We start from the raw sequence: 17409 nt of genomic DNA, 5'->3' as shown, positions 1-17409 counted from the left end.
ATTGTTACACCTCTTCGCACTGCCTCGCAGTGCTGTTTTCCATTTCCATCTGATTTTCGTCCGCCGTCAATTCGCTCTTGGCGTGACGAATTCTAACAAACACCAAAACAATCAGCAGCCCGATGATACAAAGCCCGGTCTGAAACCAAAATACTACCTTATAGCTCTGGCGCTCACCGAAGTGTTTCGTTTGTGTTTCCACAATATCCGCAAATCCGAGCATGACGGCGATTCCCATATGCATGGTGCAGTAAATCAAAGCGCCAGCCAAACCTTGTCGGGCCTTTGGCATGCTGGTGGTAATGAAAATGTTGGCGAGGTTGAAATTGATATCAATTGCGATTGTTCCGCAGATCATCGCGGGAAATATGTAGGCCCAATAATTTCCACCAAGTGGAATCACAGCAAACAATAGGCCTGACCCAACATATCCGAGGCACGAAATAATCATCAGTACTGTCCCCGATACTTTGTGGAGGATAAAGCCTCCCGTCACTGAGAGGATGAGGCCACCGACTGCCATTGGTATAGTCCATGCAACAATTTGAAGAGGAGTGGCACCCATAAAATGAGACATGCTAGCAGAAATTAGTGACCCGTGTCTCAACTCTGGGATGAGGACACTTACTATAATACCCCGTACAGGAGGAAGATTCCGAGACTACCATACAGGCAGAGCAATGCAATCACCAACGGTGTCATGAACTTGACACGGAAGATGTCACCCGGAAGTAAAGGGTTCTCAATGATCCACCCTTCCACGTACGCCATGACACCTAGCAAGATGGTACCAACTGCGAATAGCACTGGTATATAGGGTGTTTTCCATCCTTGTGGAGCATATGAGCTGTCCGCTATGGCAAAAACAAATAGCGTTACTCCCGATATCGATAGACAGCATCCCACCCAGTCCATCCGGATTCCAAGTGCTCGCTTCTCGGAGTAGTCGCGGTGAACCGAAACTACCGAGGAGACCGCCATAATGGCAGATAGAATGGCGCCGATAAAGAAATACCATCTCCAACTAAGATACTGCCCGCAGATCCCAGAGACAAAGAAGCCCGCGAAGAATCCCAAAGCGGCACAGGCGCCATAAATGCTGAAGACAAGATTCTTTCGCGGACCCGGTCGGTATGTACTTCCAAAGATCATCATCCCAGATGGAAGGAGTGCCCCAAGAGCTAAACCTTGCAAGGCTCGGCAAATTATCAGCATCAGCCATGTCTGAGATACGCCACAGAGGATCGACGATATTGTTAACCAGACGGCTCCTCCGGTGTAGACCACATAACCACCGTACATGTCAGTTAGGCGACCGAACACGAGGAGTGTGGATGTGACGGCGAGGGAAAGGGCGGTAGTAGGCCATATCATCGAGGCCGCGGGAATACCTAGTTCTTTAACGAGAGTTGGAAGAAGAACATTGGAACCTGTGATATAAAACTCCTATTGGATGTGTTAGATAGCCCAACTTGCCATCGTGGCGAACTACAACTCACGGCGAGAATTTGGGACATCACGATGGAGAAGCAAAAGGCCAACTCTGACCATTGTCCTGAGAAGACTGGCGGTCGCTTCTTCCCCAATATATCAAGATCAGACATGCTTGTAATCGTGTCTGTCTGTTCTCTGCTTGTCATAATATTCGAGGAGACGGGTATTGGAGGGACTCCCTTAAAGGCCGAATGCATTGTACATTACTGTCCATGAAGATAATAAAGCGAGCGAACAAAAACTGATAGCAGCCAAAGCTTCCATTTTATACTATGAAGCCATTTTGCGATACATCCTTTCATTTTTAAGCGACTAAAACCCATCTACTCTCGACTTCCTAAACAGGAGAATAAAAGTCGAAGTGCTTGCTAATCGTCTCGGCTTTGGGGGTTCGGCTGTTTCCAGCCGCAAGTTTTGCATGTTTTCCACAGTATCACCATGGAACTTGGACATGATTGAGTCGCCGCGGCCGAGTTAAAGTCGTAGCCAAGATTTTCGCCGCGGAACTTCCCGATATGGAAGTTGTCAGTAGTGTAGTGGGGCGGTGGGGCTCCCGGGACCGGACATTGAAGAGGTGTTTGATCGCGACAGGCCCGGGGAGGTCTCCCTCTGCGGTCGCAGGTACGTGGCAAAGTATTCCTGAGAGCTCTTCGAAATCAACCTGTCTCGGTGCCTACTTTGTGCTGAGGGCGACCTTTTAGGTGCAGGCTGGTTGTATTTAGTCGTAGTTGTACTCAACGGTTGTGAGCATGTACCTAGGAGGTCCATCGTGTACTGCAATTCTCATTCCTTGAATCCAAATTAGCCTCTGCGTCCAGCAGTAGGTTAACCATACCTTTAACCATAGTCCTATGACCAGTACGGATGGCAAAATAGAGCGCTGTGTCCTCAAAGTCGTCAACGACTACTGTTAGCTGTTCACTCCCAGGCTCTACATCATGCTAAGCGCTAGTTGCTAACCGTTGGCTTATGCGCGTATAAACTTCTCCGGCTGCCACAAATACAATTCGTTTTCCTCTTTACTCCTAAACTATGTAGTCTGATATATGTATAATGATATGATATCCCAATCACGGCGACCGGTGTCGGGGGATACCTTAATATTTGAGCACGATTTGCCGCGTTCTCTCTCAATCATCAAATTACAATGATATTAATGGACCATTTTTCGAATGGTTTCCAACCAAAAAACAAGTATAATGTGAGAAGTGGAGATAAGTCCACCGACAGTGCCCATTTCCGAAACTCATTGTCAATTAGCTCGTTTTTTCTAATCTCTCCGCAGGAATCGAATGACCTCTGACAGAATCGATTAGCGTTGGAAATCTGTCTCGAGAGGGAGTTCATCTTCAACATACCTCGTCGAAATTGTTCGGGCCTCTCCTGCACGATCCAATGTCCACAGTCCATGTCCACAATTTCTGGTCGCGGAAAGAAGCGAGAGATCAAGGGGAAGGAATTTAGCGGAATGAAATCGCTTTCGCGAGCTCGAAGAAAGAGAGCTGGTCTCGGGAAAGTCTCGCTTCCATTTTTGTACGGGAAATCTCCTAGCGGACCCATAGCCTTTTTCAATATGCCTAAAGGCACCCGTAGTTTTAAGTAGGGTGAGTCAAATTCCTTCACAAAATTGCTCAGTAGCCAGAGTCGCACTGGTGGGGGCTAAGCTGAACTGTCAGTTTGGGAGCTTCTTAGACTCATGACCGGAATAGTACCATTTCATTCTTCCGAAGAATCTCGTCAGCTTCGAGGTGAGTACGGACCCCTTCTTGTTCAACCTTTGCCATGCCTTCAAGATAGTGGGAAAACTCCGATGTGATAGGCAAATTGATGGGACAATTGTCAACGGCCACCACATTAGATATCAAACTTGGTGAATGAAGAGCAAGAGTCAATGCAGCTTTGGCACCCCTAAAAACATGATTAATACGATATATCAATACAACCTTCGATATCAATAGCTTACATTGAATGACCAATGAGTATGGGTTGCTCGAGTCGATGTTGGTTGATAAAGGACTCAACATCCAATGCCATCTCCATATAATCGTGTTTGGGGTGATGACCAGAATCCCCATGGTTTCGTAAATCCTACTTCGTTGTTAAATCTGCTCTTATTCAAAATCATTATTCTTCAGTTCTTGATACCAAAGCGTAGATATCACACGATAAGTCTCTGGCAAGGGTTCTAAACCGTGGCGTGTCAGTATCACAGCGCGTAGTTTAAAGAATGATCAAGCAATTCAAGTAGCACCTGCTTATCTGTCTGTTTTCTCGCTTTGAACCAAGGAATCCGTGAAGACATAGGACAGGAGAATTTTTGATCAGACGCGTTGTAGAGTCGTGTTTATTTGAGCGATGCAATTCATAAGCCAACTGAACCCTGGCAGCTGCGAGGTTGCTACTTAATCGGGTGGTCATGTTATACTTCCAGAAGATGATGGTGCTTGGTGGAATGTTTGCCAGGTTGTGACTGAAGCTGGAACCCCGAGCCCGGTGTTCCGGTTAAAACGCCGACCCGCGCGGACCCACTCTCTGGTTGGCGGGCAAAATCGCTCGGGCGTCATGCGCGGGCGCGAGATTACGTGCCGAAGTGATCATGTCCAGTGAAGGGTCAGATAGCGAGAATATACTGATTTTACTTGAGAACACTTTTAGAGTTCAAGGGGTTGCGTAAGTATTTACTTTATGATGCTCTCTCTTTAGTCAAACATTAATTCTGCCTACTGAAGAGCTTAAATATATTTAACTGCTGCGATCGTACACAAATCTTACTGCATTTATGAATTTTACAGTACAAGCCAGGCATGAATAATCCAAGGAGAACACAAGGTCAGGCACGAACAGTTAATATCTAGTAGCATGATCAAGTGAGCTTATATTCTCTTCTGTTCTCTTCAGCACCGAAGCTTAGAAAACCGCCCTAGCAACCAGAAATCTCGTTCCTAGGCTCGGGTCAGAATGAACACTTTGGAACGACGGGCTACAGGGCAGTTGACCATCAAGAGTGTTGGTGCGTGGAAGAGCCTCGCAGGTACCATTGAAGTTCTCTTCTGCCACGGCACTGTGCTAGTAGGCCTCAACCCCACCACAACCAGAATTGTACGCAAAGCTCATCAGAGTGCCGTGATAATTAACGCCGAGGTACTTGGCATTATACGTCATGCAAATGCAGCTCTCAAAAGGCTTTGTGTTTCATGGGAGAGAAGCTTCCCTCGGATTTGGAGATTAAAACATAGATGCTGCTGTAATCACTGTGCTCCTCGCAGTCGTGGCCATAGCCTTGAATGTGTTAGAATACTGCCTTTTGATCACATGGAAGATGTCAACGGAACTTACCTATGGCAGAGCGCCCAACTCTATCTGTGTAGAAGATAGCATGGAAGCCCTCAAGCTCGCCGATCGGGTCGAGAGTGCCCAAGTTGACCGAAGCCCGCTTGGAATAAAGGACCGCAATAGCCTGGTAGCGAACAGAGCAACGGCGGGTGCGGCGAAATACATTCTGATTAAGGAAGGGATTATATCTTAAAGATTTCTCGCGTTGTAGTGATAGCTGGTTTTTTCGAGTTATAGAGTTCCAGGCACCCCTTATATTCTAGAAGACCACTCGAAGATGCAAGTCAACGACCAGATGGCGCATTCTGCTGGCGATGTACGAGTTACAGATCCTTTGGTATCCTTAGTGGCTATGCTAAATTGGCAGCAACAGACGTCTCGGACGTTCCAGGGGATGTTCTGATTACCTGTAATGAATGAATAGATTCAAATTGGTTATGTATGTTGAACGGTGCTAGGTTGGTGATTGTACCTTTTTGAGTCTCGCTACCCACTAACCGGACCCTCGCATACTTTACCATGATATTGAAGCCAAGGATATCGGAATATGCTATATCTAGATAGATTCATTGCTCTCCAGGCTATGATCTTCTGCTCTTTTGGCCTAATTGGAACATCAGCATTAGATAAGAGGCGGTCCCGTCGTGTCTAAAGATAACAGCATGTTTTCGTGCTTGCGAATAAGCATTGACAAATAGCCAACAACTATGGACGGAAATAGTGTAAGTCAAACTTGGGGTGGACCATGGCAAAAGCAACCTCGTATCTTAACGGGGGCCCCTCTCGCAGAATAGGTTTGGCGAGCGCCGATCAATGTAACCTCCCCCCTCCTGCCGACGTACCTGCATAAACCTTGGATAATGCAAAAAGCAAGTTCTAAACGGTAGAATACGGGTTCCAAGAATGTTGATAAAACGCGAGGATGGCCTTATAACTGGGTGATTGTCGCACGCGGGGTTTTGTGTTCGTGTGCATCAAAAGACTTTGCAATGTGGTGGAGTGCGACTTTGCAGCTCCTTACTTTCTGTCTCTCGCTCGCCCCTGCGGCTCGGGCTGCGAGCTCAGATGATCTGTCTGTGCAGGTTGGACACCATGTTATTTTCTCTTATCCAGGCCTCAATCCGCCCGCCAATCTCTTCGATTTGATCAGACAGGGCAAGGTGGGTGGCATCATCCTCTTCGGCGAAAATGTCGCAGACAATCTCAGCACGATTATCAGTGACTTCCAGAATACCTATAAGCAAAGCAGCGCATATTCAGGCAGCCCACTGTTGATTATGACTGATCAGGAGGGAGGCCAAGTCCGTCGACTACCCGGCGGGCCTGTCCAGAGCGCCAAACAAGTTGGCGAGATGACCAACCCCGGCGAGACCGCGACGCAGAGTGGCAAGGATGCGGCTAGTGCTCTGCAAGCCTACCAGGTCAACACCAACCTTGCCCCGGTCCTCGGCGTGTACCGTGAAGCGGGCGATTTCCTGGACAATTATGGTCGCTCCTACGGAAACACCTCGGCTCGGGTCGCAACATGCGCACCCGCCTTCATCAGAGCCCAGCAAGCGGCCAGAATCGTCGCAACAGCGAAGCACTTTCCTGGACTGGGAGCAGCCGGAAAGAACGAGAATACAGACGAGGAGCCCGTCACGATCAACCTGACACTGGATGAACTCCGGTCCGTCGACGAAATCCCATACACAGGGGCTATTTCCGCTGGGGTCGACATGGTCATGAACTCCTGGGCAGTTTATCCCGCCTTGGATTCCAAGTACCCATCCGGACTTAGCAAGGCCTGGATTCAAGATGAGCTGCGCGGGCGACTTGGGTTCAAGGGCGTAACGATCACCGACGCAATCGAGGCCGGGGGACTTCGGGCATTTGGCGATGATTCGGCCCGCGGAGTCCTGGCTAGCCAGGCTGGCATGGATATTATTCTTGCGTCGGCTCGAAATGTCACTCAGGGAGAGGTGATCGTCGATGCGCTGGTGTCGGCCTTGCAGGATGAATCGCTGTCGCAGCATTCTTTCTCTGAGGCCACCGAACGCATCTTAGATCTTCGAAGGAGAATTACCTTATGAGACTGACAGCAGTGGTGTACACTGCCAGCACATGGGAAGCAAGGGAAATGAGCGCGAGGAATCGCGGATTCTCTGGCTAGGGAAGGAGGACTGTATACAAGAGACGGAAGACACAGGTAGTGTGTAGTATGGCATACGAGGTCTGGAGCATGCGAATCAAGAAGGTACCGGGCATCCATCGGAAGCATCAGTACAAACAGAAAGATTCTCACATGAACATGCCATGTAAATAGAAATACGTTTATCAAATCGGTTTACGAATTACTTCACAAGCAGCAGCGTCTCTCGGCGCACCTACTAAAATCTCATAATAATTGGAACTAAATTAAGTCTATACTCTTAATTACCATAGAAAATTGACAGCAGGGGTCATACAAGCACGCTGACCGACTGGAACTGCTTGCCAAGCGGGAAGCGTTTCTGCAACATACATGTGGATTTCATCGACGCGGTGAGAATCACACCAGATATCCTTCAGGTTTCTTTCTCTCCAACTCCACAGATTCGACCACTTTGCCATAGCCAATTTCATCATATCCGACCATAAATAAATGTCTAGATGGTCAGTACCCAGTCAAATTGCCCATTTGATGATAGAAAGTATGACCCCGTGTTCTATTTGCTCTACCACTGAATAACAGCTTTCAAGGTGATTTCTAACCATGTTTCCAAATGGGGCCACTCACTCCCTTATAATAGGATGTGAACGTATCCTGCCGTCCGCCGCAATCGTACGAGTGGAGTTATCCTAGACTCCATGATCATATAAAGGTCGAGGTCATGGCCCTCCACCACCGTTGATCCGTGTTTCGTGAGCACCTACTGCCGGAAGAACGCTTCTACCAATGTTTCCTGCCTCTTCCAACTTTTGCTGGTGACATTAGAAAGGGGGGGCGTTGTGAAACAAGCCGGGATGCGAATGCCTGTGATCTGCGGGACAGTTCAACGAAACTTCGGGCAGGTGAGGAGAAAAGCGAGGAGAGCAGGATTAGAGGAAGGAGCCAAAGCAGGAGCCTGCAAGCTTCACGGTGAATGCGGTAGTTCATTCAATCTCCGCAGAAGAAGTTGATTGTGCTAGTCGCTTCCGGGCTCATTATTTTCATAGTTGCATGGATTCTAGCGCTGGCCGCTGGCCGATCCCGGTCCGGTTGGCGTGGCCCCGCCAGAAGTTCAAATAAAGTGCACGGAGTAGACTACGCAGATTGTAGAAGCGTTGGAAACTAGATTATTTGCAGCTAATTGGTCGCCTTTCGTTGTGACTCGCAAACACGTCCATGGCAAGTACGAGGCAAACAATCTGCGTACGTCGGGCGCGGTAACGATAACGCCACTCCGGGCCCGAGCGGAGGCAGCTCCGGCCGTTGGCGACTGCGTTAACGTTTATGCGGTGCTGCGCTGGGCTCCACCACTCCACCAATGCGTCAGCGCTTGCTCCTCTCCGCCCTGGACGCTATCGCTCGCGTCGCAAAATCTTCCTTTAGCCCCTCGCTACTCCTCTGCCGGATCTCTTCCTTCACACGCTCCTTCGACTCGTGGTCTGCGCTGACACGATCTGCCCTGCTTGGCCCTGGTCCACCCCTGCTGCAGAGCCAAGCGCCATTGAGCGCGCCGGGAGCTAAATCCGCCACGATGAAACTCTCCAAGACCAACAGGATCATCATCCTGCTGGTGATCGACTCCGCGTTCTTCCTGCTAGAGCTGATTACGGGTATGCCGAACCTCAAATGGTCTGCTGGATCGCGTTTAGAGTCTAGTCTAACAGTGCTTGCTATCTAGGCTATGCCGTCCACTCCCTTGCCCTGGTCGCCGATTCCTTTCACATGGTAAGATCCGCCTCGCACGGTGCCCAGCTTCATATTTGCCTTCAACCTGACTAATTCACTACTAGCTAAACGATGTCCTCTCTCTGTGCGTCGGACTCTGGGCTGTCAAGGTCGCCAATCGCGAAACAAACTCGAAGATGTACACATATGGCGTGAGTGGACCACAAGGTGCTTTGGTACCCCGGAAACCTGTCTGACTTGGAATGCTTTGGATTACAGTGGCAACGAGCAGAGACTCTTGGTGCGCTCGTCAATGGTGTTTTCTTGGTCGCCCTGTGTCTCTCCATCTTCTTGGAGGCCGTCCAGCGATTAGTGGAGCCCCAGGAAGTCCAGAACCCCAAGCTGGTCTGCATTGTCGGCTGCTTTGGCCTTCTATCCAACATCCTTGGTTTGGCGCTTTTCCATGACCATTCTCACGGCGGCCATGGTCATGATCATGGCCACAGTCATGGTGAGCATGACGAGGAGGATGTGGAGCAAGGCGCCCACGATCACCTAGGGGACGAGAGCGTCCCCTCCCCGGCCGAGGATCAGGGAAATGTGGGTGCCGCGCTTGCTCGGAGTGGTCATGGAGCTGCCAACCCCAGCACACCTCAGAACGGGCATCATCATTCGGCCACCGAGCCTTCGGCTTCCCATTCCCGCAAGCGCCGCGCCACCGATTCCCAGAACCGCGGTTCCCGCCGCTACAGCTCCTCTCTTACCAATGTGGAGGACATTTATGTGCATCCTGCAACCCTGCGACAGGATATTATTGCCGCAAGCCGTGGTGGTTTCGACAATGAGCAGTCGTCTGACTCCGACAGCCGGGATGATGAAGCCCCGAGTGAGCGATCCGGCCTTCTGCGCCACCGTGATCGCGCTTCTAACTACACCGATGAGAACGGAGCCCCCTTCAAGATTACGGATCAGCCGGTGGAAGAAGACGTTCACAAGGGCCACAACCACGCTCAGCCCAAGCCGAAGGGCCAGAAGGGCGGCCACGGTCACGGTCATGACCTCAACATGCGTGGTGTCTTCCTGCACGTCATGGGCGACGCGCTTGGCAACATTGGTGTCATTGCCTCGGCTCTCATCATCTGGTTGACTGACTACAAATGGCGATTCTATGTCGATCCTGGAATTTCGCTGCTCATCACGCTCATCATTCTTGCCTCGGCCATCCCGCTCTGCAAGGCCGCCTCTCGCATCCTGTTGCAGGCCGTGCCCCCTGGCATGAGCATCGACCACATCAAGGAGGATATCGAGGGTCTGCCCGGCGTCATCGGTTCCCATCACCTTCACGTGTGGCAGCTGAGCGACACCAAGATCGTCGCCTCAATTCACATACAGGTCGACACTGAAATCAAGGGCGAGGGTTCGGAGCGGTACATGCGCCTTGCGCGCCAGGTTCGCCGGTGCCTCCACGCCTACGGCATTCACTCCTCCACCATCCAGCCCGAGTTTTCGCCCGACAGCGACACCGAGGATAGCCAGAACCTCGCCCAGCCGTCCTCGTCCCGAGCCGGCACCGAAGACCACAATCACTCCAGCCGCGCCGCCAGCGTCCGCGAAGGCGACCCCCAGGCCTGCCTGCTTGAGTGCGATGACGACTGCGGCCGCGGCGGCCAGTGTTGCCCCAAAAAATCTACCTGATTCCCCATCCCCTAAGTTGTTCATTCCTTCCAACAGACCCTCATCTGTCTCTCGGCTGTTTCACTCTCTTCCGTTATCCTATTCCTATCTGTCCCCTCTCTTTGCTCCTTTGTCGGCTCCTCCTCGCCGTGATTCCATTTTTAACTCGCCGCAATAAGTTTACAGCCTAGCGTTTCTAGAAGAGGTGGTCTTCCCCAGTGGATTGAACTCCTCTATATGATAATGGGATGGCATTATGTTGTCTTTCTCTCCACCTGCGTCAGGGTCATTCTTGACATTCCGCCTCCCCCATTTGCATGTATTTATATCTATCCCTAATCGACTATGCCTGATCTGGTAGACTGAGATTCTCCGGCTGTAATTGTTACACACAATGTCAAACAGAGTTCCAAAAACTGCCGTTCAATATGTCATTATTTTCGTATATTTCGAGAAGCGTTTCTCTATCCTTGAGTCAACCGAAGCCTTTCCTGGCATTCCTGGGCAATAAAACAAAAACTACCGCCTTGCACTCAGTTGTTTACCCTCCGAAGCTAATTTTATCCCAGCCACAGCACGTGACTAATCTGCCCCAGGGATCGACAGTCGCGAGCGGCCAGAGCGACAGAACGCCAGAACCGCCCCTTGATCCAATCTCCAATCTGCAACACACCATGCACTAAAAAAAATTATCCGTCCTTGATACCTTGCCTAAACTCCATTCCTTTACTCTTTTCCTCCGAATTTCAGAGCATGCAGCGACACTCCTTTCGTTGATTCTTATCAAACCCCGTGTTCAACGGGGTGGCTAGCCAATTTACATCTACGGTGTATTCTAGGCACGCCTGGCGGCCAGTGCCAAGATGAGCTACGCCTATCCACGCAGCGCGGGCGCCTCATTTCTTCCTTCGTTTAGTGCGGTCCCCGGGTCAAAAGCACCGGGTTTAATTGGGCAGACCTTGGAGAGGTTGCCGGCGACAGCGCAACAATGGTTTGCGGAGGGAGCTGCGGGCTTCCGTGGGAGCTCGAGGGGGAGGAGTGATTCCCATGGGATCATGGCGCTAGTATTGAGGCGCTTGTTGACAGTTGCGAATGCGATTATCTTCATGTGGATGTTTACGCTATGGTGGGGCGAGCGGACGGTTTTCCAGGAAGCTATAGACCGCTGTGTTTGGGAGAGCTGGGAGAAATGGGTAGGTCCTCCACTGCACTGTATCTGGACCTTGTGTGCCATATTTTATCGGAACCGAGCTTACGATGATTCATTGCTAGCCCCCAGGTGCTACGCCGCATCACGTTGCCTTCATCGCCGACCCCCAGCTCGTTGATCCCCATACTTACCCCGGACGTCCATGGCCTCTCTCGACTCTGACGGTTAAATACACTGACCAGTATATGCGCCGGTCCTTCGCATCTATAAAGAACGACTTGGAGCCTGATTCGGTTCTTTTCCTTGGTGACCTGTTTGATGGCGGGCGAGAGTGGGCAACCAGCAAGAGTACCAGTCCCGAAGTTCGCTATAAGAAAATCACCGATTCATTCTGGAAGAAGGAATACGGCCGCTTTATGAGGATCTTCTTGAACCCCTGGCTCGAGCAAGATTCTCCCCCGGTGGATGGCCGGGGACGTCGGCTTATCGCCAGTCTGCCCGGGAACCATGATCTCGGTTTCGGCAATGGAATCCAAGAACCAGTGCGTCGGCGGTTCCAAAGCTACTTCGGCAATGGCAACCGGGTCGATGTGATTGGAAACCATACGTTTGTCTCCGTTGATACTGTTTCGCTGAGTGCGATGGATCAGCCTGACCCTCTGACGGGCAGCTCCCGCCTCAGCGAGGAGGAAGGAACATGGCCTCGGCCAATCTGGAAAGATGCGGATGAATTCCTCGACGCAATGGCCACCCACAAAGCTACCGCCGAGACGGAGGAACTCCGGGTGCTCCAAAACAAGTCTGAAGACGTCCTGTTCAAGCACCACATTGTGGAAGCTGGTGATGATTCCGTGGACCAGCTCCCGCAGCCCAAGCCCGCAGGGTTCCCTACCATTATTCTCACGCATGTCCCGCTCTACCGCAAGCCAGCCACCCCCTGTGGCCCGCTTCGCGAGCGTCTACCGCCATCGGCCCCCGGCTTGGAGGAAGATGAGCCCAACTCGCTCCGAATCGCCGGTGGCTATCAGTACCAAAACGTACTGACTCAGACCATCTCCACTGAATTGGTATCCAAGGCAGGACCCAACGTCGTGCAGGTCTACTCTGGCGACGACCACGACTACTGCGAATTGACGCACCGCGAGTTCAACGGCTCGCCCAACGAGATCACCGTCAAAAGCTTGTCTTGGGCAATGGGTGTCAGGCATCCCGGCTTCTTGCTCACAAGTCTCTGGAACCCAATCGACCCGGTGACAGGCGAGTCCACCCAAAAAGGATCCTCGCCCACCATCCAAAACCATCTCTGTCTGCTCCCCGATCAGCTGGGGATTTTCATCCACTACGCGTGCCTCTTCGGCCTCAGCATTGGCCTTCTCTTCCTCCAGGCCATCTACTCCGTCTTCTTCTCCCCCGAGTCGCCGACCCCAGCCAGCGGCTCGGTCCTGCCTCTCTCCGAGAGACGCACATCTCACCCTAACCAACAGTACCAGACATCCGGTACGTCCAGCTCCACATTCCCGTCTGGGGGTCTGATCGGGCGGGCGGGAGTCATACCCTTCCCGCGCTACCCCGGCTCTAAGACTTCCGGCGATACTTATCGGGGTCTAGATGGCGATGCTGCCGCGAGCACCATAAAGGCTAAGGGTTTGTACCGACCGGCCGTGGCGGCAAAGGGCGTGTGCTCGAAAGCCGTGCTTGTCGGCCGCGAGTTCGCGCGGTCGGTCCGCTCCGTTTTGCTGGTTGTCCTGGCTGTGTACTTCGTTTTGATCTGGCGCTGGTAGCCGACCGAGCGGGTTTGCGGCGCCGCATATAGTGTATAGACCATAATAGAACAGCAATGGCATTATTCCCATCGGACACGGTCGTTGACGTCCTTGCCCTCCACCTACGCGACTGTACCTATCCCCCGTGAGCACGGCATCCTATCCGGCCCCGGCCCCCGACCCTGATTCCCCACACATCTGGAGTTTCCCCATGGTACTCCCTACCCCTGCCACATGTCGGTCAGACCACCCCAACCTTCTCCTGGCGCCCGACCCTGTTCTACAAGGCCCAAGAAACGGGGGCGGGCAAATCTCGGAGAGCCATCGGGTCGCGCGACCAATCTGCGGCCCGGGAAAAATGCCGCAGGTCGCAATTAGGCTTCAGCCAAGGCCTGACGCGGGCCGGGGTTGCAGGCTGGGGCCGATCTTTTTACAGGGCTGGGCAGCGAGAACACGGGCAGCACAAGCAGCTGACTACACCCATGTGTGCTTCGGCCCGAGATTGCGCCGGAATCAAGTTATCCAGGGATCGGTGTATCCTCCTGTCAATGCCCTCCACTCCGCCAGCGCCGTCGTGATTCGATTCCATTCGAGTTCATTCTGGCCGAGCATGTCGGCCAAGATTAACTGGGCGGCGTGAAGGTGGAGATACGCCCCGAACCAAACGCAACAGACTTTCCGCGTTTCAGGGCCCCCCGTCGCCACCAGCCTGGCCCAGGCACACCCCAATTGCTCCATCTGGCTTCGGTGAGACGCAAAAGAGGGGTCTCCAGGCCTTGGGGGAAATCGGTCTGCCGACCTTTCTCCTGGGTTTGGCCCGTGGAATGCGTGTTGACGACATTGTGGTTTGACCAACCCCGACTAGCGCAGTCGACCTCCCCTCTGGGGGTGGTCTTCGGTTTTTCTGGGGATGCGGAGGGGTGTTGATCTGGAGATTGTGCTATTGGTGGGCCAATGGGCAAGTGTAGTGACTTTGGTAGCTGCTGACGTAGTCTGCGCCAGTGTCGTCTAGGCTTTCTCCATCTCTCTTGGACTCTACTCCTAGACGACCACGGTCCAAGAATAACGGGTGCTATGACGGCAAGTCTCGAACGCCACCACCCGATCTATCGCTATTTCTTGCATAAACTATTCCCGTTCAGAGACTTGACAATAATAACCGTAATAATCATCTGGTGTGGCTGGCCCTCTATTGTTCCCTCAAACAAGGGATGGCCGGTCTTTCCCCCAATGCGGCAATGGCCTGCACTCGGCGAACCCCGTTTTCAGTTGCCGGACAAGACATCGTCGGCTAGTGCTACTATTATTACTATTATTCCTAATTATTTATTCCCACCTATTCTATCATAGTCGAGTCACCCGACACAAGGGATACCAGCCTTCTGCGCCAACAACTCTGAACGCAGTAAAATCTCGTGTCCCCGACCTTGACGCCTTCCCCCTTCTCGAACTTCTACGGTCAAGCCGCAGAGTTAATCTGCGGGCGTGGCCAATGGCCTCGCGCCTCAGCCGGATCCCTCCCGCCCGGCCCACCCCACAGCGTGGCTGCATTGGTCGGTCCGTTTCTCCACCCCTCTCCCCACCTCCCCCCATACCCAGCAGACTTGCAAAACTTGGAGGCCCGCGGCTGGGGTATGCCTCGAGCGGTTTCTGGTTCCGGCAGGGGCACCCTCCCCCGGGGCTGATCATGGCCGGTTTTTGGTGTTTGTTTCTGGGGTGCTGGGTTTCGGGCTTGGTGGGTTGCGGCGGAGTATTAAATGGTTGAAGTATCCCGTTGATCTGGCTTGGGTTTTCGGAAGTTTTTCTTTTCCGTTTCTTCTCCAGTACTATATTATATTTCATTCTCGTCTACCTCCTGTTGTGTCTGCTGTGCAGCCGTCAATTCTGACCGTGGCCTGTTGGACCCTAGTATCGTCGTGCCTTTCTGCCATCTCATTCCACTCAATCTCCACGCCATGGGCTTCGCGCTGAAGAAACCCGACGATGCCGTGGGCTCGGCGGCCCCGGCCATCATTATTGGTCTTTTTGTCGCTTTTGGTGGTGTGCTATTTGGGTAAGTCCTAAGCCCACTGCACCTCCTCGCCCTACTCCCAATGCTTCGCGGGACTAACACAAAGTGGTTGATAGATATGATACCGGCACCATTAGCGGCATCCTCGCCATGAAAAAGTGGCGAGAGATGTTCTCAACCGGTTATATCAACCCCAAGGACAACTTGCCCGATGTAACTTCCTCCCAATCGTCCATGATCGTCTCCCTCCTCTCCGCTGGTACCTTCTTCGGTGCCCTCGGCGCCGCTCCGGTTGCGGACTACTTCGGCCGCCGCATCGCCATGATCCTGAATAGCATCGTTTTCTGTTTCGGTGTCATCCTGCAGACTGCCGCTACTTCGATCCCCTTATTTGTAGCGGGGCGTTTCTTTGCCGGCCTGGGTGTCGGTCTTCTCTCGGCAACCAGTAAGTCGAATTGATTTCCTGACAGGGGTTGGGCCAGTATCGATCGCTAACGATGTGCCCTAGTTCCCCTGTACCAGTCCGAAACCGCCCCCAAGTGGATTCGCGGTACCATTGTGGGTACCTACCAGCTAGCCATCACCGTCGGTCTGCTGCTGGCTGCCATCGTCAACAATGCCACCAAGGACCGCATGGACACCGGCTGCTACCGCATCCCCGTCGCCGTCCAGTTCGCCTGGGCCATCATCCTGGTAACCGGCATGATCATCCTGCCCGAGACCCCGCGCTTCCTGATCAAGAAGGATCGCTACGAGGACGCGGCCAAGGCGCTCGCTCGTCTCCGCCGCGTCGACGTCAATGACTCAATTATCGTGGAGGAGCTGGCTGAGATCCAGGCGAACCATGAGTTCGAGCTCCGCCTCGGCAAGGCGACCTACTTTGAGATCCTGCGCGGCTCGATTGGCAAGCGGCTCGCGACTGGCTGTGCGGTCCAGGCTCTGCAGCAGCTCGCTGGAGTGAACTTCATCTGTACGTGCTCGTCTAACCACCTATTCTTACCCCCCCCCCCAACCAACCCAACAACCCATGGAGGTACCTTTGTATGTCCTTACTAACATTTGCTCAGTCTACTACGGCACGACATTCTTCCAAAACTCCGGCATCCAAAACTCCTTCGTGATCACCCTGATCACCAACATCATCAACGTCGTCTCCACCTTCCCCGGCCTCTACATGGTCGAGAAATGGGGCCGGCGGCCTCTCCTCATGTTCGGTGCAGTCGGCATGTGCGTCTCGCAACTAATTGTCGCCATCGTCGGCACAGCCACCAGCTCCGACGTCTCCAACAAAGTGCTCATCGCCTTCGTCTGCGTCTACATCTTCTTCTTCGCCAGCTCCTGGGGCCCCGTCGCCTGGGTCGTCACAGGCGAGCTGTTCCCGCTCAAGGCGCGCGCAAAGTGCCTCTCCATCACGACAGCAACGAACTGGCTGCTCAACTGGGCGATCGCCTATGCGACTCCGTACATGGTCAACAGCGGACCCGGTAACGCGAACCTCCAGTCCAAGGTGTTCTTCATCTGGGGCGGGTTCTGCCTCATCTGCGCTATCTTCGTGTACACCTGCATCTACGAGACGAAGGGGCTTAGCCTGGAGCAAGTGGACGAGCTCTATGCTAAGGTGCCGCGGGCTTGGAATTCGGTGGGCTTCGAGCCTTCTGTGCATTATACGGATGTGCGGGATGTGGCGGGCGCCAAAGCTGGGGGGAACCTGGCTCAGTTCGAGACTGAGGCGAATGAGAAGCGCAGTGGGGAGCATGCGACTCATTTGGAGAGCATTGCTGCCAAGGCGGAGGTTTAGATGAATGATGGGTTGTAATGATGGATCTGATCTGGGTTTCTTTTACCGTTAATGGATGACTGTCAGCACTTTCCTTGCGTTCATTTTGGTGGCTGCTGCGCTGCCGCCTCGGAAAGCGATTAGTTCCCTGAGCTCGGGGCGGGCGAGTTGCCATAATATAGATATACCTATACGCATGGACATCTTGGATTGGCGCAATATTCTCTTCTTTGATCTGAACATTCTCACCTGTGTGCCAATCTCATCTGAGCGTATTATGTCGAGAAGGCATTTCATGTGTTGATCTGGGGACATGGGTGATATGGACAACGAATTGATGCAATTTGGGTAAGCTATGCAAGCTCTATGTTA

General features: G+C 52.6%; 6 protein-coding genes across 6 annotated transcripts; 4 read left to right on the top strand and 2 right to left on the bottom strand.

The window, feature by feature from the left end:
• Positions 1-4: 4 nt before the first annotated feature.
• On the bottom strand, positions 5-1604 carry N7482_008824 (putative MFS multidrug transporter; the record flags this gene model as incomplete). Its single annotated transcript, XM_056690948.1, has 3 exons — positions 5-578; positions 629-1446; positions 1500-1604. 3 exons carry the CDS (start codon positions 1602-1604, stop codon positions 5-7), a joined length of 1497 nt encoding a protein of 498 aa, XP_056540713.1.
• A 2956-nt stretch (positions 1605-4560) lies between these two features.
• Positions 4561-4993, bottom strand: N7482_008823 (uncharacterized protein; the record flags this gene model as incomplete). The annotated part of the gene is given in 3 exon segments (XM_056690947.1): positions 4561-4677; positions 4747-4830; positions 4850-4993. Coding segments are annotated over 3 exon segments (345 nt in total), but the record flags the coding sequence as incomplete, so codon positions are not given.
• Positions 4994-5816: 823 nt separating this feature from the next.
• N7482_008822 (putative glycosyl hydrolase) lies at positions 5817-6899 on the top strand (the record flags this gene model as incomplete). Its single annotated transcript, XM_056690946.1, has 1 exon — positions 5817-6899. The coding sequence occupies one exon, from the start codon at positions 5817-5819 to the stop codon at positions 6897-6899; it is 1083 nt and encodes a 360-aa protein (XP_056540711.1).
• A 1416-nt stretch (positions 6900-8315) lies between these two features.
• On the top strand, positions 8316-10357 carry N7482_008821 (cation diffusion facilitator family transporter; the record flags this gene model as incomplete). The annotated part of the gene is made up of 4 exons (XM_056690945.1): positions 8316-8607; positions 8676-8722; positions 8788-8874; positions 8942-10357. 4 exons carry the CDS (start codon positions 8316-8318, stop codon positions 10355-10357), a joined length of 1842 nt encoding a protein of 613 aa, XP_056540710.1.
• An 842-nt stretch (positions 10358-11199) lies between these two features.
• N7482_008820 (putative manganese ion homeostasis (Fr)) lies at positions 11200-13267 on the top strand (the record flags this gene model as incomplete). Its single annotated transcript, XM_056690944.1, has 2 exons — positions 11200-11529; positions 11609-13267. 2 exons carry the CDS (start codon positions 11200-11202, stop codon positions 13265-13267), a joined length of 1989 nt encoding a protein of 662 aa, XP_056540709.1.
• A 1937-nt stretch (positions 13268-15204) lies between these two features.
• On the top strand, positions 15205-17058 carry N7482_008819 (sugar porter family MFS transporter; the record flags this gene model as incomplete). Its single annotated transcript, XM_056690943.1, has 4 exons — positions 15205-15302; positions 15377-15705; positions 15769-16230; positions 16328-17058. The coding sequence occupies 4 exons, from the start codon at positions 15205-15207 to the stop codon at positions 17056-17058; spliced, it is 1620 nt and encodes a 539-aa protein (XP_056540708.1).
• Positions 17059-17409: the final 351 nt, after the last annotated feature.

This window comes from Penicillium canariense (assembly GCF_028826845.1).
Source record: "Penicillium canariense strain IBT 26290 chromosome Unknown utg000006l_segment0_segment0, whole genome shotgun sequence".
NCBI lineage: Eukaryota > Fungi > Ascomycota > Eurotiomycetes > Eurotiales > Aspergillaceae > Penicillium > Penicillium canariense.
This window is presented reverse-complemented; position numbering and strand designations above follow the sequence as displayed.